The sequence below is a fragment of the Phaethon aethereus genome (assembly GCF_964289735.1).
Source record: "Phaethon aethereus genome assembly, chromosome: 11".
Classification (NCBI taxonomy): domain Eukaryota; kingdom Metazoa; phylum Chordata; class Aves; order Phaethontiformes; family Phaethontidae; genus Phaethon; species Phaethon aethereus.
The window spans coordinates 14,485,871-14,508,475 of record NC_138587.1 but is presented as its reverse complement, the minus strand read 5'-3'; the positions used below and the strand labels follow the sequence as shown (position 1 = coordinate 14,508,475).

Here is a 22,605-nt window from a genome sequence, read left to right as displayed (position 1 = left end):
TACTCATCTTTTTTACTTGACTCTCTTAAGCTCTATAGATGGTAATGGTGGTTATTCATCTTTTATTTTACCTTCAGACTCCTTTCTCCATGAAACATGCATACAAAAATATAAGAAATGCTCTCATAAACATTCTTTTCATTCCAACACTTGTAGTATCACTTTTTATGCCTTTGCAATTCCAAAATGTTCTCAATTATTTCTACTTTCACAACTCTTTCCCTCCAATCTAACTCCTCATGGACTTAAATTTGTTGCCCATTTTGCCCATCTTCTTTTTACACTCCTTTCCTCCCCGCTTTTGATTACTTAATAGCACACAGGGTGCCAAAGCCATAGCCGTACTGAATTTCCATTTATTTAAAAAATGAGTAAATTACAATTATATTTATCACAATAGTATAATCTCATAAACAAGCTAATTCAAGCCATGAAATGGTATGCCAGACATTTTTTGGTTTTCTCCTGTCAGGAGAAACAAAAACTACGGACATCCAGTCCTAAAGCTTCCACCTATTAGTCTTTCTTTTCTTGTGTTCAAAAGTCAGACTTGTCTCTCATCTTGAATTTAATTTCTTTGCCTCAAACACAGATGTTACAGCCTGGTTTTGCCGTCTTTTTCTCATTGGATCATTGAAAGAAAACAGAAGAAAACTAGGCTGCAATGAATCGTACCCCACCCCACCCCAAAATTACAGTGCAGTCAAAAAGAAAGGAAAAAACATGAAGACAACCCTGAGATTTTACTGTGCTCTAAGTAACGGCACTGCAATCATACTTTCTCTCATACACTGCACTGCCTTACTGCAATTGTTGCTTATTTCCCTCATATGTTGCTGGCTAAACTGCCGGGCCTAGCTCCACCTCTCTCCTCTGCGGCTGCCTGGCCTTTCTGGCATCAGAGAACCCTCCCATATCCCTAATCCTAACACCTTGTCACAGGGTAATTATAGTGCTGGTACGACTCCAACATCTATCTTGTATCAAACAATCTCCGCTTGTTTGCTTTATAGGGAATGACAGACTTAAAAATTAATTCGGACCTGAGAGACCTGTTGGGCACTAGGCTACCGTATGACCTTGAAAAAGGAACCACTTTTCTTGGATTCTAGCAAACGGGGATAAATATGACCTTGGATGATGCTCCAAGACCTACCGAGGGGAAAGGCCGCGCCAGTGACCCCACCTCTGTCCTGCCCTGACCCTTCCCTGTCACTCTGCCTTCTGCCTGCAGTTACCACTTCAAGGGTTCCCCCGCTCCAGCTGCCAACCTGTAACGAGAGACGGAAAACACGGCCAGCATTTCTCCCTCCCTAAGACATGTCAAATGACGCTGCGGCTTCCAACATTTTCAACCTAGCATCATAAAACGACAAGAAGAGCACGGGGAGAGCAGAAGGATGTCGGGGAGACTCCTGCGCTCTCTCGTGAGAGCTCTATTGATAACGCAGACGAGCCCCGATCGCTCCTTACCCCCCCAGCGCAGAGCTGAGGGGAGCGGGGAGGGAGAGACGGCACCCGGCCCCGGGCGCTTACTCACCTCAGAGACCTGCCCCGCTCCCACCTGCTAAAACGTCCTAGCTGTGCCCTTTCGCAGCAGCAACCCTCCACCCCTTTTCCCGCTTCACAGGACGCCACCCGACCACCCGCCCCTCACGGCCCAGCCCGCCGCCCACCTCCCCTCACAAGCACGCATTCCCCCAGCACCGCCTCCCCCCTCCACCGCGCACCCGGAAGCGGGCGGTAGCAGCAACGGGGCGCGGCCTCGACCGCTGCCGCAGCTTCACTGGGCGCAACGCGCCGGCGCAGAGCCCCATCCCGCGCCTGCGCAGCCGCCCGCGCGGAGGCTGGAGGTGGCCGCCGCGTCTTCCCTTTGGTCAGGCCCCGCTGAGGACGGCTCCTCCCCCCGCCACCGCCTGCCCTCCCCCCTCCGACCCCCGCCCCTCCCCGGCAGCGCCGCGGCTGCTACACCGGGTAGGTTTCCAGTCACTATGGCGGCCGCTGCGCTGAAGGTAAGGGAGGGAGCGGAGCCCTGGTGCGCCCCGTGCCTTCCTCGGGGCCGGGCAGCGCTAGGCCGGGGGGGTGGAGCGGGCTCGCGCCGGGCGGGGGACGCGTCTGACCCGGTTTGTTTTCGGCTCTGCAGGTCGGAGGAAAGTTTTCGTGGTCGGCGGCTGCCTGAGAGGCAGAGCTACTGAGCGGGAGGCGTCCGGGCCCGGCCGCCAGGCCTCTCCCGCCGCCGCAGGGCCGGCCGCTGTCGGGCCAGCGGAGCCGCGCTCGGCGGGCGGAGAGCGCGGGGGGCTGAGGAGCGGGCCCTCCTCATGCGCAGCCACCTGCGGAGGGGCTGAGCGGAGCGGAGCGGACGCCGCCTCTCCCGGCCCGCCGCTCCCCGCGCCGGGGGCTTCTGGCGGAGACTTCCTGGAGCAGCCCCCTGCTCGCCTCCCTCCTCCGCCGGCCCCGCGCCCCCGCCCGCCCGCCGCCAGCAGACCCGCCGGGGAGGGACGCTTGCCCGCTGCTGCCAGCCAGAGCCATCGCGGGCACCGCCTGGGAGCAACCTGTCAGTGCACCTCCTAGGCCGTCCCTGAAGGACCCTTCCCACGCGGTAGTTTGTCCCCGAGAGGAGAGTTTGAAGCCCTCGCCATGCCTTATCAAGTTCCTTATCCGAGTGGCTGCCCGAAACTGTAGACCGGTTCGGCTTTATCTGGTGTAGGGGAGGAAAACAGCGTAGCTCTCATACCCCATCCTAAATCGAGGACCACCTATTCTGCTTTGGTTTAGTATATGAAGATGGTGAAATGCAGATTGCCATGTGAAGCGACTAGATCCCTGTTGTGGAGCAAGGGCTTCGAATTTACCTTCCAGCTCCTGATCTGTGCGCTTTGAGAGAGGACGCTAATCATTATCCCTCATCGCCCTTCCCTAAACCTTGCCTTGCTTCCATGTTGCACTGGTCAGAATTTTGGTCAGTGTTGTTTATGGAAGGGAGGTGGGAAAGAAGGCAGTTGAGGTTACAAACAAAAGTACTTGTATGACTCATCTACTTGGATTTAAGACATTCTATCCTTCTTTCAAGGAGCCTTTGCTTCTCTTTGAAGGAATCAGATGTTTGTTCCTGTTCTTCCAGAGGAGGATGGATTGAAAGTTGTACATTTTAGACTTTTTTTGCGCCACTGCTGATATTATTAAAAGACGTAATGGGGCTTTTTCACTGGATTATTGCCAGAATTAGTTTACACACTGAAACAATGAGTTGTTAGGCCTCTCACATGATAATGTTTGTCCTGCTTTAATATAAAGTTGCTGTGGAGGTTAGAGTTAAAAATTGTGGAGGACAGTCTGCATCAGAAGAGGCTCTCTTCATCTCTGGTCGGTGTGGCAACCCCAATCTGTCCTCGATGCCTTCAGCCTTGGCCATCTTCACTTGCCGCCCGAACTCTCATCCGTTTCAGGAGCGTCATGTCTACCTGGACGAGCCCGTCAAGATTGGCCGCTCAGTGGCTCGCTGCCGGCCGGCTCAGAATAATGCAACTTTTGACTGTAAGGTGCTGTCCAGGAACCATGCTCTTGTCTGGTTTGATCACAAGACAGGCAAGGTAAGATGTTTTCTTTATTTAAGAATAACAAATTGAGCATTTGTTTTAGCAAGTCCCTGTAGATTGCAGGTCACACTAGTTTCACTGTAATAATTATGGTTGCATGTGAAAGGAGTAGGATTTATGTTATAGTTAAAATTATTACTTTTCAGGTAAGTTGGTAATTTCTTACTAAGCAGAAAATTTAAATATTAAAAGTACATTAACAGCTGAATGGTGATAAGTACTGAAAAATTTGCGTGCATGTTATTCATTGCTGGAAGTAGGTGATTTTGAGGGGAGTAATACAAATCTGAAAGCACAGGCTTTTATGAATATAATGGTGTAATAGTATTTTTTCAAAAACTGAGAAATTACTGTTTTATCTGAGCATGTAAATAGATCTCATTGCGAGGAGTGTCAAAAAACAGATTTAAAAAAAACCTGTGTTTGCCACTTTTCCTCCCTGCCTTTTTGAAATTTTATAAAGAGTATTTTGTTGTTTGGGTCTGACAGAATGTTTGTTACTGGCAGCAGGAGTGTAACAAATGGCATACAAGATACTTTTTCATTGACAGTGAAAATGGTTTTAAAATATATCCCGTGTTGTCTTAACTGTTCCTCTCAAAAGGCTAGTGATCTTGTTAAGTGAAATTTAGGGGTTGTGCAGTGCATGTTTTGTCCACTAGGGATTGAACTGGGACAAGCGAAGTTATTTTACCTAATGGCTGTCAAGTTAATTTTAAATATCCAGCAAGAAATGAACAAAGTGCTGATTTCAGTTGCTCAGCACTGTTGTTTTTTTAAAGATATATCGATATTATGCCCTAGAACTTCATATGCTCTACATCAGCTGTTTTTTATCTTCACAGCATGCCCTTCTATGAAATGCAGTCAGAGTAGCTCTTGATTTTTAAGAATAATATAGTCTGTAATTATTTCAGTATTTTTTAGTAGTATGACACAGCATGAGGAACAGTACAATGCAGTCAAAGTTCTTAAACCTTCCATTGTTAACTATCCTGTGTTGTGCAATACCTGGGCATGATGGGACAAGACAAGCGTTTAATTTCTTAAGCTGGGTTATGGCATGGCTTTCAATTTACCTGCACGTAATTGTGCAAACTGCTATCTATATTAATGTTTCATTAAGCTTCTTGTTTTGGCTCTGTTGTGTATGTGAGGTGCATTCTTGGACACTTTAGAAAACTTAACTGCTTGAAATATTTTCAGTTTAAGTTTTATTTTTTAACCTTTCTTGTTTGACTCAAAGTATAATGTTCCAATTTATTGTACTGTTTTTAAATTTAAAAAGTATTATGCATATATCTTTTAATCAACATTTCTCATGATTTATAAAGGATTTAAGACACCCATGTGCTCTATTATGGTTACAAATAGTCTAGCCATATTCAAGATGGTTAATTTGACAAAGCATTGAGTGTTGAGCAAGTTTGCTGACTAATAGTTGAACTTAAAAGACAGTCAACTGTGGGGGTTTTTTGTTTGTTTTTAGATTTCAGTTAGCTTTGGCTTTTCTAATACAGGTCAAAAATTATATGCTTATATATTTTTATCTAGCTGATCTAAAATAGCAACTTGGTAGTAGTAAATAAGAGGACGGTGTGTGATAGTTCTAGAGATACTGTCGTGTGAAGATTTGATGGGGATCTTGATGAAAATCGCCCAGGTGGGTATCTGGATCAGTAGCCATAGTGATCAACTAAAGAGTGGGTTTAAGATCATGCATGGGAATCCATTGCTGTAAATTTTGCATGTTACATGTTGTGGTACTGTAAAAGGTTTAAAGCGTTGAAACAGCATTATGGAGAACTTTGGATTCTGTATTTTTTTTCATGGCATTATGTTCTGGTTTCTCATCTGATTGAGTATCTGAATGGTAAATTGTTGGAGGAGAAGGAAAATGCATCATTAGAGATAATAAATATAAAATACTGTTGTGAAAAGGCAGATAGAAGGTGTTGGTAAATACAGTCTTAATCTTGAATTGTGAAAACTAAAGAGTTCTGTGGTGTTTTCAGAGGAAGCAGCATAAAACTGTGCCAGAACATTTGCATGCAGGAATGTTTATTATCATTGTTTACAGAACTTCTAACAAGTACATCTCATTTAGGAATATGTCATTATCCTATCAATGACCTCTATTTAAACCTGCATAAATTCTTTTTGCCACAGTATTTGTAAATATTTCTTAGAAGCTTATATATAGGACTTCTATCAATTCTGGGTTTTAGGAAAGATAAAAGGCCTTGAAACGTTAATTTAGTAACAGAGAGAAATCTTCAAATAATTCCAAATAGTTCATGAATGATTTGGGGCTGCAGTTTCTTAACTTGTGGACTTTGATTGCAATACCAGTTTCTGGCATTCCCAGTGACTCAGTCCAGTGTCTGTGCTGCCTCTTGAGCTGCTCTTCAGTTATATTCTAATTTTTTTTTTTTTTTTGAGGGTTGGGAGTTTGTTTGTTTTGTTTTAGTGAATCATGTGAGTGATCCTGTTTACTACATAGTCTGTAAACAATTGTGTCAGCCTAATCTCTAAAGAAGGGTAGAAACTGAAGTGAGGGAGCCTTAGTAAGCAGTGGTAAGGAAACTAGTACACCTTTTTTTTGAGGCTGTGACATACACTGAAGTATGTCACATAAGTAGACCAAGTTGAAGGTGAAATGTTACTTACACTTGAAAGATGTGAATATTTACTTTGTATAAAGGCACTTTAATTACGCATGGAAAAAGTTATATGCCCAAAGGAGATAATGTCTATGTAACACCAGCATTATTAAGGACAAAAGTAGGATGAGTCTTCAAGATCACCAGTAAATAGCAATTAAAAGCAGATACTTAAAGTTGGATTTGCCTTCTAAAATATTTTTAACATAACATGTAAGTGTAAAAATGTGTAAGATAAAGGTGGAAAGAGGTCGTGTGGGGAATATCTGTACTCAGACTTTTCCGGTGCTTAGTAATACTTGTATAGGCAACCAGTGCAATGCCTCCTTTTGCTTGTGTTTATAGAAACAGTGGAATATCTCCTTGTGGATTTTTCATACAGTAATAACATTAGAAGATTATGCTTAGAGTTGATTTTAATTTTTTTTTTTGAGTAATTACAAGTTAATGAATCTTTTTAAGAGATGGCTGAAAAAGTGAGTCACTAGATATGTAGGAAGTGGATGTTGTGCTGAGCATGGAGTGTTCCAAATAGTGTGAATCAAAGCAAAAGAAAAAGTGGGCTGTAGCTCAGAAAAGCTAAATACGTTTGTTCAGCTTGTATCACTGTGTATGGGCAGAAACTCTGTAAAAACTGCTTAATTGAAATAGTTTTAAACTTTTTTGGGGTTTTTTTTAGTTGTTTTTTTTTTTATTGGGGGCGTGTGTGTGTGTTTTGTTTTTGTTTTTAAAAATAAGCAAGTTGAAAACCCTTGAGAATTTGTGTGTGACTTCTCCCAGGCTGAAATGCTTCTGGCAGATGTGGTGGAAGCTTTTAGTAGAAATCTGAAGTTTCCGACAGATATCCAGCCTTTCAAAAATTAATTTATTGGAATTCAGTGCCTTAGGTTGTTGTGAGTGGCTAATATAAGTACCTTTTATAGAGGATCCATTGCCACAGTTTACCAGAGGTGCTGACAAACTGTGTAAGAAGCATTTTCTTAGTCCAAAAGGACTCCAAATAACTGGTCATTTTTAACAACTGGAAAAAAAGAAGTGTGGGCACAAGTTACTGTGTTAGGGTGGTAGCTAATACTATTGTTTTAATTTAATTTGAGGTGGGTATGAATTGAGTTGAGCAGATTCATAGTATCTTGGTTATAGAAATGCTAACTAGTAAATTGAAAGCTAAATAGTCCACGTGATCACAAATTAAATTTATTAAGGCTTTGCTTTACAGCTTCTAGGCTTAAAATATGTGAGATAAAAATGTTACAGAAACTTCATGCAGGGATCACCTTCTTTAGAGAAAATAAACAAACCCTGCCTCCCCCAAACCCAAACTAATCCCAAAACAGGAACCCCAAAGTTACAGCCAGGGAATTACAGGCTGGCCATCTTTCTTTGAGTCCCTTGGAAAATCACGGAGCAAGTTTTGGAACACGTTTCTGGGCACATGAAGGAGAAGGTGATTTGGTAATGGTCAGTATGGATTTAGCAGGGGTAAATCATGTCTGACGAGTCTGATTGCCTTGTATGATAAAATGACTAGATTTGTGGGCAAGGGAGAGCAGTGCACACTGTTTACCTTGCCTTTACGCAGGGCTTTTGACGGTTTCCCATGATGATCTTCTGTTTAAGTTAGAGCACTGCAGTCTGGATGTACAGACGACGAGATGAGTAAAACAAAACTTATTTGAGGATCAGGCTTGGGGGTAGTGGTTAATAGGTGGTGCTCTACCTGGATGCTGGTAACAAGCAGAATACTGCAGGAGTCTATATTATGACCTGTCCCATTTAACATTTTTATCAATGACATGAAGTACACTCCAATGAAGTTTGAAGATGACACCAAATCTGGGAGTGTCGGTGTGGAATGAGTTGATATGCTTAAGGGGAGGCCTGCCATCCAAGGAGACCTGACCTTGCTGAATGAATGGGCAGACAGGAACCTCATGAGTTAGACAAATGTGAAGCCCTGCGCTTGGAAAGGAAGAACCCCATGCAGCCTGTTAGACCAGATCTAGGAATACTGAATCTAATTTTGGATGACCAATACAAGAAATACATTGAAAAAACAAAGTTGAAAGATTAGGTGCTCTCTTTTCTTGCCGTATTGTACTAGGGATAAAAGTATATTGACCATGAAAGAAAGAAAGAATTTATAAGAATGAAATAGGTTGTTCACTTAACATTACACAGAGCGTTTTGTGGCGTTCAAAAATTTGGCAAGATTCAAGATTATTGGACACCTCTGGACATAGTGTTTGTTCAGAATTATTTTAGTAAATCTATCTCACAAAATTTAGTGGGATATGAAAAATGGTATTTGGGGTTGCAGGATTTTCATGGGGGACTTTTTCTGCTGCTTCCTATAAAGATTCCTGTATGATACTCTGGGCTATTTGGTGCTGATATATGTACAGGATGTTTAATTTTTCATGTATCAGTAGCATTTCTTTTGGTAGATACCATGTCTGTTATTTATTTTCCCTCTATTACATCTTTTCAGCTTTCTGTCACAATTGTTGTCTTTGAGAGATGGATAAATGTTTTATTTTTCAGTACTTTTGATGTTGCTGTGTGCTTACAGTCTGCAGTGTCTGTAGAGGAGAGGCTTTATCTTCCAAACATTGAATGTTTATTCCAAGTGTCCTGGGAGACTAACCTGGGATCTGCTCTAATTCACTAAGGTGAAATTTCAGTAAGAAATGGGTAGGAAGGTGATACCAGCCAGCCCTTACATAAACCTGTTAATATTTTTATGTAAGTGCTTCTCACCCAGAATGAACTATCCAGTTTTATGCTGATATGATCATAAGAGTAGTAGGGAGTTCTCAGTTTCGGCAAACTTCACCACCATACTTCTTTTAGAACCCAGTGTAGGAGTGCTGGTGGCCATTTATAGTAGAGGTAACTTACTGCTGATAAGGATTTCCCTGCAGAGATACCATCTAGAGCCACTGCTGCAGAGCTAATACTGTAATTCTTGGAGCTAATCCATTGCAGTCATGATGCATCTATCCTGAGCCAGGAACACCAACACATTGATTAGGTTTTAAAAACAAACAAAAATCCCTTTTGTATTTGAAATGAATTTTTACAAACCTCAAATGAATCAGGCTACTTAGCAGTAATGGAGGCCAGTAAATACATTTTACTTACGTCTCTAATGGGATTGTTTGGGTTTGCTCCTAGTCCCATGCTTATAAATGTAAAACTTTGCTTCCCTAAACCACTTTTATTATATACTATTCTTTTTGACTTTTTCTTTGACTTATTCACATGTTAGTTGCAGCAATCAGTGCATAATTTGCAGGGGGATTTGTGTTACACTGGAGAAATACTTTTGATTTGGCTTTGCCCTCATTTTTCTTACTGAATTTGAACAGTTTTGGTTGCTTATTTATCTAATAAAAGTAATTGAATTTAACTATGCTGTAAAGGGCCATGTGGGTTAGTAGTCTCTGTGTCAGTGTGCTACTTTGGTTGACTTGGTTTGAGTCTGATCTAGCTAAAATTCTGCAAAATGTGCAGACATGCTTCAGCTGACTTGCTGCATTTTGGGGTTTGTAATTTCTTTTAATAGGTACAATAAAGTGAAAATTATTATTGTTTGTGGAACCTGGCAAATGAAAGGGAAGGAAGAATGCTGTCTTCATCCCTAAAGGTAGCAATTTTACAGGCTATTGCTACTAAATTATACAACTGTTTGTTGTCTCTGGATTTTTTTTCAAGTCACATCAATAATTGCTTCCTGTTAATCTTGCTCACTTACTGAGGGTTTGGTTAAATATTGCTGTGACAATGAATTAACATTCCCAACTTGTCTTTCCTTCCAGAAACATTTCTGCTTGTAGCAGAATTGGTGGAAGAAGGCTTGCGATATTGTCATGTTTTTGTTGAGTATAGACAAGTGCTTTTTCAGTTTGCTTTGGGAGTGGGAACCTCAGACAGAGAGATGGATTGAACTGTACCAGTTTAAGCCTCTGCAAGAAGTCATATCTGTCTGCGAGAGGCCCAGAACAGTTTCCTTTTCGAAAAGGAAAATAATTGTGCTGGAGCCAGACACTTAATCAGATATAAATTTTGTGTTATTCTGCACCAGATATACATGTATTGGATTGAGCAATGTCTTGGAGTTTATTTCAGCCTTGAGAAAGTATAAATAAATGATGATCTTCCACAGCAGGCTTGTAGTAGAAAGTCCAAAATCCTGTAGTAACACTGTAGTTGAGTGAAAAAAACACAGAAAATGCTAGCAGCAGTTTGACTTCTTTCACTTTTGTAAAAATGTAAAAAGTAAATATAAAAAGTACTGCGATTACTCAAGGGTAGTTAAGGGCATGAGGAATTTAAAATATTTTTGCAAAGCTAAGGAACATTTCTGTATTGATAGTTGAACTATGGTGCATACTGGAGAAAAATGTGCTGTTCTTAGACCTTTTTAGGTTATAAAGTAACAGTAACCAACCATTGAAAAGATGGAAGATTTGATGAGGAGATGGGCTTAATAACAAATGTTCTAATATGAGAACGTGTAACTAAATACAAAAATACTGACAGTATGGTGCTACTGTTAAAGTAAAGTTGTCCCCAGTTGGAACATCTTGTTCCATTTTGGTTTTCATATGATAATTCAAATGTGTTGAAAATATGTATTGACAGAAAGGGTTCAATGTAAGAAACATGCAACATTTGAGATACACAGAGAAGCTATATAAGAACAGATGAGTTCTCATATTAAGAGACTACTGAAGATAGAAGTAAGGATGAGTTATTCATGCTGTATATTCTTATAATTACAGTAGTAATAGTTCTTCCATAAAAATGAAATAAATGCAAGAGCTTAAGACTCAAACGTTTTAACTGTGTATTGAGTAATAGTCTTGTTAAAGGATGGAATAAAAATGCTTATGTTTCAAATCAAAGAAGGAAAGCTCTGTTATGGGCCAAATAGATATTTGTACAGCAGGTTCTTTTAAAGACAATTGGTACTGGCTGCTGTTTGCATATGCCGTTAGTCTTACCTGATATGGCAGGTTTTGTTCTTAACTGGCTCTTTTACGGAGTTGTATCTTTTCTGGATGTTGAGCAAAATTAAGTTTAAACACAGATTTTTCTAAAACTTCGATGTCTTTGATGCAATATTACTAATGTTCTGGAAGAGGTTTTTTGCTTGCTTAAACCCCTCTACCCCCAGCAGATTTTGATGAGACTGCCTCGCTTTCTATTTTTCAGTTGCTTTTCTTGAAGTGTTATACTTAATTGTATAAGGTAGAAACCAGATCTCTTGGTTTTGCAAAGCTGGGCTTTTAGCCTGCCTACCTGTTTAACTTTTAAATTTCTGGTGACCTTTCCCAGTGCATTTTTTTGTTTTGTTAGCAGAAATAGTTGAATGGCCTTACAGGAAATAGCATTGCAAATCATCAATTTTGCTGGTATTATTACTTGCAATTTTATTCTCCAGTTGCTGTTTTCTGCACTTACACTTACTGTTTCCAGGTGCTTGAAGAATCTGAAAGCTTTCAAGAGGCTTAATGAATTATTGGTAATTTGTTACATTTTTAATTTTGTTATTAAAAAACAAAAACTTTGTTTTTATATTTGGTTGTCAAAGAACTCATTCTGCAGCCAAACTATTTTTTTCAGGTGTTTGATCTTGGTAGGTAATTGCAAATCCTTGTTGTTTTCTTGCTGTCATTACAGGGATTCTTCTTTCTCAATGCCAGAGGATTTTTAAGGCTATGTAGAATCAATATAATCACATATTATTAAGGGACAAAGTATAAGTTTGATGTCTATGGATTCCAGAACTGTCAGTCATTATGTATAGTTAGGGTGGTATCTACTTTGAGGGAAGCTACAATACTATGAACAAGGACAGACAACTTCTATGGCATGGATGTACTGTCAGAGGATAAGTTAGGTTGGTATGGACCTCTGAAGGTCATCCAGTCCAATCCTCTTCTCCGCAGCGGGTCTAATTAGTTTAGGTTGCTTGTGGACTTAGGATTGAATTTTGGGTACAAAATGAATCCCTACCAACAAATAAACTTCTGAGGATAGGGTCAGGCATACTTGCTAAGTAGGCTAGCTTGTGTTGCTGTTGTCTTAAGTTATGTTCTGAACTTTTAGCGTGTGTGTGTGTATATATAAAAAATTTAGTATTATGAAATACCTGGAGTACTTCTGTAGTGTAACTTAAAATTACCACCAAAATGTGTCAGAGAGAAATTCTTTTAAAAGTGACCTAGAGGAAAAGAAGCACTGAATAAAAGATATAAGAATGTTCCTAGTTCCACACTTAATTCCATAAGGGTGGAAATAACACAACACTTTCACTTACAGCTCTCAACCACTACTTCCTTTTTAAGAACTCAAAGGGGAAATTAATGTGTTTTTTTTTCAGTCTTCCTCTTTTGAGAACTGTTCCTAGACTGTATATTCCAGCAGTTGTGAGAGGAAAGCCAGGAATACAAATCATAGAAAGGGCATGTTTGTTTTTACAGTCTGTGCAACTAGTTGACATTAGGTAAAGCTACCGGTTGTGCTGTTTAAGCAGGGTTTTTGGTAGGTATATAAATACTGTCTGTGACTATAAGTCACTGATTTGGTCTATGAACAGAGGCCTTCCTATGTAATTAAAGAAAGAACTGATAGACTGCTATTATATTAATAATGTTACCTGTAACACAGAAAGGCATGTGGGTATTTTAAGTCTATTTGAATGCTCTTTACCCATGGTGTCATCCTGACTTTTAGTTAAATTTATGAATCTGACTGTTAATTGGGAAGTTAGAAGTATGTATGCTCTGTTTGGGTAACTTTTAACTTTCACATAAGCAGGAGGGAAAATTATTTTGGTCTTGTACTGGAACGATTGTATTGCATTGACACGTGGGCAAATTTCAAAACTCATTTTTATTTTGGAATTGTGTACACATGCTACCTCACCTACTGTAATCAGACAGGTTATACATACATCCTATTGCAGCATATTGACTCCTGAAAAATTTAATGCAGGTCTACATTTTAGCTGCAGGTTGACTTGCTCTGACCCCATGTTCCAGAAATGGGCTTGCGGAAGGGTTAGTTTGGCAAAACCTGGCACCTGCACAACTGTCCTGCTTTCTTTGGGCCATTCGGGGACATCCAGATTACATTCCTATGGGCTTTTTAGGTCATCCTGCTCGGGGATTTTCCCTGCTTCACCGCCTGGTGTAAATGTGCCTGCAGCTGAACAATTTTGTATGCAGATGTGCAGATAGGTGGGGTTTTTTGGTCTCCCCTAGTTGATGAAGTGAAAATGTGCTCAATTTTCTTCTTACCTTTCCCATATAGCTTTATGTTGAGCCTTCCCTGGATGAGTGTTGCTGGATGAATTTTAGATGATGATGTAAGTTTTATAAACTAATATTAAAGGATCTTGATGACTAGTCTGTCTTTTGAGATCTGTAACTTGTGCTCTTTGATGTGTTTTATGGTTTAAACTTGCTGTACACATCTTCCTTTATAATTGCAGTTTTGTATTTTGGAAAGATGTACAAAAATAATTGCTTTGTAGTGTCCTTTAAAAACATTTTACAAAAATGTAGCTTTGAGTCTAATGTTAGGTTACCTGTAATTTTGTAACATTATTTCGGTGATTGGATCTGCTTTCTGGTGTCATGCCTCAAATTAAACCTAGAAAGAGTGCAACATAGTTCCGCTTTAAATACTGCTTTAGACAGTTTTTATACAGGTGAGCAAAGCTGCGTGGAAACTATTCTCTCCTATCCAAAGCCAAAAGTTTTCAGACAGTAGAAGGATTTAAGAAATAGTAAGTGCTCGCTTATACTTGTAGACATCTGGAAAAGGTAGTAATTTTATTCCATTGCTGCACTCATGCTGAGGTGTCCCAAGTATTGTTTTTCATGGGACAGTTGTAGTTGTGGACGAAGTCCTAGTTGTGCTACATGAAAGTGCTGTTTAATTGTTGTCAGTGTGCAAAGTTGGTAATTTGTATAATATTTTAGTGATCTAAAAATGAGGTTCCATTATCTGCATCCAAAAGGGAGCTCTTGCCTGGTGATGTTTAATGAGGCTGTTGTAATAAGGATACTTGTTTTGATACCATCAGGATTAAAGCTGTTTGAGACACAATGCAACTGTGATTTCTCGATTAGTGCTAAAACTACAAGTTACTTTGCAATTACAGAATAAATATAATAAATTTAGTTTGTAACTGAAAGCTAAGGATGCACATACAGGTAGCTATTATGTATCTGAGTCCCAGGCTGTTGATTAGAATTACTAATATGACAGCACAACCTGTTTGGGGGCTGTACTATTGGCATTTACTAACAAAACAGTGAATGCTATTTTAGTGGGGAATTGTATTAGACTAAGGAGCTTTTATAGTATGGTCTGTTTTAGAATGAGAATCTGTGATTATATACAGACGGAAAATGTTTTTTATCTTAAAATTTAATCATTGCATTTACAGGCACAGCCAACTTGCATTTTTATTTTAAAACTGATTATATGTAATGGATGAGAGAGTGGAAACATGAGTAAGAAAAAAAAACAGAGGCAAACTCACTGTCTAGAGAAGTTGCAACTTTTGTAAAGTTCTGGTTGAAGTCTGACCTAAAAAATAACATAGTGAAAAGAACACACAAGCAAAACAAAATATTTGGGAATGTAGGAAGGGGTCAGCTTTTTGCAATTTTAATATTACCAGTGGCTGTGTAATTGCTAGGACATTAAAAGGATTTTAGTGACTGCACTGAATCAAATATGAAAAATGGGCCAGTTCAGCCTTTGCTCTTATGATTTTTTAACCCTTATGGGGGTTTCCTTTCCATAAAGCTAGAGATACTAGGAGGGGACCAAACTGCTACTGGTCTTCCAGGGTTTTTTTTTTCTCCTCATCATTGCTCCTTTCATGGTCTTTAAGTTCATTGCAGTCATTCAAATACTAGAACAGTTACTAATAAAATTCTGATTGCAGTTGAATTTCTTGCTGCTTGTACTTTTTATAATTCTTGATGAAATGTCCCATTTCAGTGGAAGAACAGAACACCAGTAATAAATTGCCACAAAATCAGGTGGGTATTAGATACACTGCATTTGCTCATACAGCTGGCCAGGAGTGTAGATTCCTTAAGTGGTGTCCATGAGTAGGTCTAAAGGTCTTTTTAAGTACTTAGCAATTTTTTTTTTAGTTTATGCAGATGCTATGTGGACTTAGGTTGGTGGATATTAGCTCCTTATTTTCCTGATGCATTGCATTTTTGAGCACTTGAAAGAGTATTAGCTGTACTAGAGCTCACTTTTTTTAATGTAGCCTTTCAAGTATGAGCTTTGTTTGCCGGCATCTTAAGAGGGAGGAGGAAAGTTTATGTGCTTTGATAAACAAGCCTTTAGAAAGAACTGTGTGACCTTGCATGAAGAAGAATTATGATGGGAGGAGTGTCTTGTATATTTATTTTATATAATCAGAAATGGTAAAGTCAGTTAAAGTGTAGCTTGTTTAAAAGTGTGAAGCACTGAGATACCTGTCTACACTTGAGGCATAGTTAAGTGTATTATCATTTAAATATCTGAATTATAATTAACACATTTGTTTAACATGCTAATAGTGTATTAAGCCAAACTTACAAGTTTTGAAAACATTCTAATTTAAATACTTGAGGAGTTTGTTTTTTTCAAGTATGACACCTTCAAGTTCTGGAAAATAGACATGGATGACTGTTCATTATAAAATAAAGTCTTAACTTCTTTTTTTTCAGACATGTTGCTGTTACACTTGGGTAAAACTGTTGAAAATGTCCCATAGCAGGAAGCTTGTATGTCTTGCATCTTCCCAGAATGCTAATGAGAAATTGTATTGTGAAAGCTGTGGTAGAATATGGAGTTTTTGTTACTCTCTGCAAAACTTAGTGCTGTAATTCAGAGAGGAATCATGCTTGTTAGTGTCCAGTCCTAGTCTCTTACAGGATTTTGTTCCAGCTCAAAAGGTAGTTTTTTCAGTATCAATTTCTATGTGTCTCTGTGCTTTCTAGTTCCCTTGACAAGTCAACTAAAGCTAATAGCATGAAACAAAATCTTGTCAACTTGTTCTGTAGTGTCCAGGGAAAATATCTTTTAGAAAATCCAAGGTCACTGAACCTACACATTTCTGATAATGTGGGTGATAATGCTTATTTATAACAAGACACTCTTGCTAGTCTTAGGTCGGTAATCTGGTAAGTTAGCGGGAAGAGTGAAATGGGAGTAGGCAGCATAAAAGCACGATGAACCACAAAATCAGCGTAAAGTGTTCCTTGTTTCATTTATCTAATCTTTTTGAGACCTAAAGCCTACGTAGCGTCGAGTGCCTCTCTTTGTGTTGTGTTTCTTTGTGAATGTTTGGGTAGTAACTTCCTTTTATGTGTAATGTGTATATATTACCATTTAGAAAATACGGTACTTCAGGTTGTGGAATTAAGTTTCCCTTTATTTTTTCTATTGAGAAGGTAAAAAAATAAAATGTTCTGCAAAATACTGATTCTTAGCAAGGTATATGACAAAATAAAGAAATCGGAACAAATCTGTGGCAGAAAAGGTTGTGGGTGCACATAATTTTCCCAGACTGGTTCTCAAATGCCAGATGAGCCCTTCTGCATAAGTGATTTTTCATCCATCCTGTCTTCCGCATGCTAACTCTCGCACTTCGGCCACTCTTCAGAACAGCTAGACCTTAGACTTCAGCTCCCTTGTCTATGCTCTATACTGTTAGTTCTGTCTTCTTTCCACTCATTAGGAAGAAAAGAATTCCAGCTTTCACAAAGCACTACCTTATCTACCCTGTCTGGTTTTGAGTACCCCTTTCCCATTAGAGTCTATACATCTGTCTTCCTGAAAGTCATTGTTATTCTAGCTGCTGCCTTCCTCTTATTACTGTCCCTTTCTGCAAAGTAAGAAAGACAGATTCCCAACAATCTGTGGTAGCATCCCATCTCAGCAGCACCTTTGATTCCTCTCATCCTTTGTCCAAGTGAGTTCAAGATAAGTGTCACGTGGTGATGGGGCACCCAGACGTAAGCGATTTTAGAGGAAAGTGGAAAGTTAGGGGAAAGGAGTGAGGTGAAAGACTGGAAGAAACTTTTCAAGTTCTGTGTGTCTCATTCCTTCGAAACAGAAGAAACCAGTTCGTGAGGTCGCTTTTTCTGATTTGAGCCTGCTAGCCATATTGAAAGGTGGTCTGCAGGTGCTTAGGTACTAGAGGGGCAGGAAGCACATCTGTACAGTCAGGTTGGAGAACTGTAGAGGTAAGCCTCATATCGACGATGAGGCACAAATATTAGGGTTAAAGAGTCAGGTGAGAGGAGCACTGAGCAGTGAAGATACCGTGGAGTTTGATTGCACTGGGAATTCTATGAGGATGTGATAGAGACAAGATGATTGATGTTGCAAGTGGATGAAGTGATGAAAAAGGGAATATTGAAATTTAAGAACAATTGAAGTCATGATTACACACTTTAGATTGCAAGTTGCTCTTAAAAAAAAAAAAAAAGAAAAACCAACAGGAAACATGTATTACCACTTCTCCTTTTAAAATTTGCTTGTACCATTAAGCATAGGTGTTTGAAGAGCAGAGTTCTTGCTGTTGGAAAAAAAATCATTGTAAAGGATAAAATTATCATTTAAGGTAACAAAGCTTTTCCTTGAAATTTTTTTATGTTAAGTCTGCTGTTTATGTGTTTCATTTTTAAAAATGCGTATTTCTCTCAGTTTAATTTCATCAGCTCTGTCAAAATATTCTTAACATGTTAAAAAGAGCCATCATTATGAGCAATGGAGAAACGGTGGATGTAATGAGCATCATTTACAGCAAAATATATTTTTCTTGATCAGACAGGTTTTTTTCATTTAACTGTTCATATAGTTGGAAGATAGGTAATCTTCCATGACAAATTTTAGGGAAAATAGTTTCATCTCTTTACATAAGACTGTTCCTAGTGAGGAGTATGCTCTCTCTTTGCCATATTTGAACTGTTTGTTCTATGGAGACTTATTGTTTACCACTTTACCTGTTCAGATAGTTTTTAAATATGGGGGGGGTTTTTTGAAGGTTTACATTGTGACTGGCTAATGAGAGCCCTGGATGTTAGAGTTTGCTTCAGTGGTTATAGTTTATGTATTAAATAGCAGCATGGAACTACTTCCGTTCATTTACATGGTTCTGTCACAGCTAAAATAGTTTATTTCATACTTACTGTAATTTTGAGCATGGTGCTTCATGAAGAAATGTAGTAATTCCGTTTGCATTGTAGTTGATAACAAGTAGACATGAATGTATCCTTGAATTGACACAATGATTACTCTTCATATCTGCAGAATGTAAAAGTTCTAGCAGCTTTCTTTAAAAATCAATGGTAATTTTTTTTTTTCTGAGACTGTCACAGTAAATGATGATTTTTATCTGCTGAAAATTTGAAGTTCTCTGTAATACACCATAGGAAGCGAATAAAAAATATTCAGGTAAAGTGTGAGTAGTAAAAATATGGTCACTTAAGTGAAAAGTCTTTATTTGCTTTGCAGAGTGACTCTTAACCTAATTAACATAATGTACGGAGCATAAAGTATTGCTCGAAAAGAAATTTTGTCTTTTCCAAAATGAGCTTTCTTAGAAGCTCTTTATTAAATTCATTACTTCGTTGAATCAAATTGGTGGGTTTCTTTTTGTGTGTGTGTGGTTTTTTGTTTGGTTGGGTTTTTTAAATTTTATTTCTGTTTTCCTGGAATGATTTAGGGACTGAATTCTTCTAATATGAATTGAACTTTCCATTGAAATTATGGCTGCACATGAATTTGAGAGAAGATAAGCAGTAACCTATTGCAATGTAAGTGGTATTGAGGTTCCAGCTGATTGACTCACCGTGGGCATGCTTCTTTCTGGGTTGCAGAGCAAAATGTTTGTAAATAACGCACAGTTGGCAAACCTTTAGAAATAGGGGAATGAAAGAATAAAAGCTGATAGTCGTTCATGAGCGAAGTTTTAAAATTACTATTGTCTAACTAGCGAAGAAGTAAATGTGGTGCATTCTATCATAAGGCCCAGTGCAAGACTACTTCTCTTGTAACTTATCATAGAATATTACTGTTGAGTGACTTGCTTTGCGTAAATGATTATAGTTTTCTCTTAGAGTAATAAGTGAAAACTGGATTAATAATTTGCTGTTTTTTGTATATATGAATGACTGATAAAATCCAGAGGGACCTTCTGAAATTATAACAGTTTGTGTTTGTAAATTATTTTACACAAAATAATTTAGGTATTGGAAGAATAGTTAGGAATAAAGGGTTAAGTTCAGTTGGTTTGAAATGCGTACCATTTTTCTTTCAGAATAATACCTGTGTGAGTTGTCTTGGGATTTTTCCTTTCTGCTTTGTTACTGTGAGCTATTGATGTGGTTTACACATTTTTGTTTACTAGTTTGCTGTTTCTGCTATTTAAATTGTCAAGCTAAACCTTTCAAAGGGAAGTGAAGAAAACATCAACGTCCTGATGTGCCTATTAAGAAACACTGAGGTTATAAATTTGTTGAGAAACAGAGAAGGCTGGGTGGTGGTTGATGATAGTATGTGCCACGCTTTGAATTAGTGCCTGTTGGCGCTGGTTGGGTGGATGGTATTTGAAGTCTAGAGACGTTCAGCTGCTGAGTCTGGAAGTTGTCAGGCTGTCCAGTTTGTGCAGTCAGTAGCTAGATAAGCTGCTCAAGCTGTCCAGCTTTGAATAGAGTGTGAAAAGTGCAATTTAACTGGGTAGGTGGGGGACATTGGTTAACAGAACATGCTTATTTTGTCTGACTTGTACCTTATTTTAAGAGATGATAAAAGCAAGCCATAGAATAAACAAATACAGAAAAAAACCAGTTTGTCCTATGCGAACTTATTAAGAATTAAATGATGTATTTGTGTTTGTCCAGAAATGCAGGACACCTTTGTTTTTAAGGTAGCTTCTGTTGAAGGTTGAACCTCTAGCACAGGATATTCTGTGGTGTCCTGGTTGTCTATGTGCTTTACACATGTTGCAGTTGTGTGATGGGAGGATACCAGTCTACATTCAGTTCCTTCATGTGTCCAGTTTTGTTGTTGTTTTGGGGTTTTTTTCCCCCTGAAAAGAAACCAGAGCATATATACAGGGAGGAAGCTGGAGATGAGCTGTGGTGCAACTCTTAAAGCAGATGTTTGGGAGAGTGGAACAGCTATGTGCACTGCACCGTATGTCTCTTCTGCAGCTGAGTGCGCTGCGAAACGTTACTGCTCCGCAGCAGGGGCCTGGTGCAAAAGAAGGAACTTGCTAGGATGAAAGATGGTTGAAATACGTAGAGAAGAAAACAGAGGGCTGACCCCTGATGCTTGCCTGAAAACTTAGACGGGAGGTACTGAGTGCTGCCAAGGAATGTGCTATCCAGTAAAGCCAAGAGATGTGTAAAGACTGAGGTTGTGTGCACCTTACTTGCCAGGAACTGCTGCAGAGTCTTTCATCTAAGAATATCTAGAATACAGCTGCTGCTTCAACACCTAGGAGCTACAGTCAGGTGGCAACAGAGGAGGGAGGTAATTTTAAGATCAAGTAGGAGAAGGACTTGCTTCCTTCTTTTGAAGTCCGTGGTAGACAAACTAATTCCTACCTACTAACAGGAGCAGTGTGAAAAGGAGTTTTCATGTAAGACGGTCTTACCCTTTACTTGTTACTTGTATCTTCTAGATTATGTAGCTTCACTGGATATTCACATGGATCTGTGTATAAGCAATCAGGAGAGCTGTTATTGATCTATATATATTATTATATTATTCTATTTTTATTACAACAATAACATCTTAAGTGTTTTAAGATTGGTTGGGCAGACTCTGAAGTTTTTTTCCTGGTTTTAAGTGGTAAACACTTTTTAAAAAATGTTCTAGCAAAAGTGTCACTAATTTGGTTGGTGTTTTTTTTTTGTTTTTTTTTTAATGACAGGGTTGAAATAATGCAAAACTGTAATAATCCAATGAAACATTCTGTCAACCTACCTCATCTACAGGGTTTGATATGCCTGGTATTTGCATAGAACCTCAGCATACTACTTGGCTGCAGAAGAAAACTATTTTCAAAAAAACTTTAGAAGAAAGAAGCAATGGGGACGCACACATGTTTCTCGTGAATTTCTATTTAACTATGTTGCTTTTAATGCTGCCAATTCCCAGTGGCCCAACCTATTTTCCTTTGAAACAAGTTATGGATAGCATCTAATCCTAATTAAAGTTTATTAAAACTTCATACTAATACTAGGCTAATTATAGGTAGCATAAAAGTCTCACTGATTTTTCTTTAATCAAAGTATAGTCTTGTCTACAGCAATATTAAATTTAAGCTTGGTTGACAAACCTCTTGGTATGTCAAAGCTTATTAGTTAACAGCAAACATGTGTTTTGTGAAAGGCAGTGTTTGTACTGGGAGCGCAGCTTGAATTTTATGTGAATTTAATTTGAGGGCTCATCTGTTTTGGTGATATACAGTACAGATTTTGTTTTTTAATCGAGTAGATGGGCCAGGGTAGATGGGACTGATTTGATGCACAGCACTAGTGCATTGCCACTCTTATTAAATGTCACTATTATTTTTCATGTTTGGAGAAACCACGCTTGCTGAGCTTTCCTTTGTGTTTTGTTGGGACTGTAGTTTTTTAAATAATTCTTTAAATGTTTTTGCTTTGAGTTACCAGTGCATATCCTTCTGCCAGTTGTTTTTGTTCTTGTTCTTTTAGTAGATGACTCATTCTCCTGGTTTGCTTTAGTTTTTGGACTTTCTCTTTTGCTCTTCTAAGAGCCTAGATAATGAATTGTAGCAGAAGGTAATATGTTAAATGTCAAGAACACATTTCAAGAAAGTGCGACCTTTGTAAAGAAAAAGCCTAACTGTTCTCAGAACAGCAATATCCTTGAACTGCTGATTAGACATGGAAAAAATTTGCATGTTAATTCCAGTTCTTTTGCAGCATGTGGCTAAGGTCTAGCTAGATTTTTTTTTACCGTTGATTAGGAAGTTCAATTTCTATATTTAATGTGAAACGGCTTTGAAAGCATTCTGATTTTTACACATGCTTACTTATTCTGGGTAGAATTTCGGTAGCAGGAACGTTGAAGTTGAGAAGCCTAATTTTAAAATCTGAGAAGTAGGAGAATTGTTAATGTGTATGTTGTAGCTTAAAAGTAGCTTGTGTTTGAGGCTCTAGACTGTAAAGATGGGATTAATAGTTTAGACAACCCACAGTATACATGCTGTAATTAATGGAAATTTCAATATTAAAAAAATACCTTCATAATATAAACAATCTTCAACTTCAGTTTCT

At 38.8% G+C, this 22,605-nt stretch overlaps 1 protein-coding gene across 21 annotated transcripts in view; it reads left to right on the top strand.

Moving 5' to 3' along the window:
• Positions 1–3,392: 3,392 nt before the first annotated feature.
• Positions 3,393–22,605, top strand: part of SLMAP (sarcolemma associated protein) — a gene marked incomplete at both ends in the record, with an annotated part of 83,198 nt that continues 63,985 nt past the window's right edge. For all 21 annotated transcript variants that reach the window (XM_082004693.1, XM_082004709.1, XM_082004691.1 and 18 more), the window contains one exon: positions 3,393–3,590. In XM_082004693.1, coding sequence (XP_081860819.1) covers positions 3,393–3,590 — 198 coding nt within the window. The remainder of the gene's footprint in view (positions 3,591–22,605) is intronic.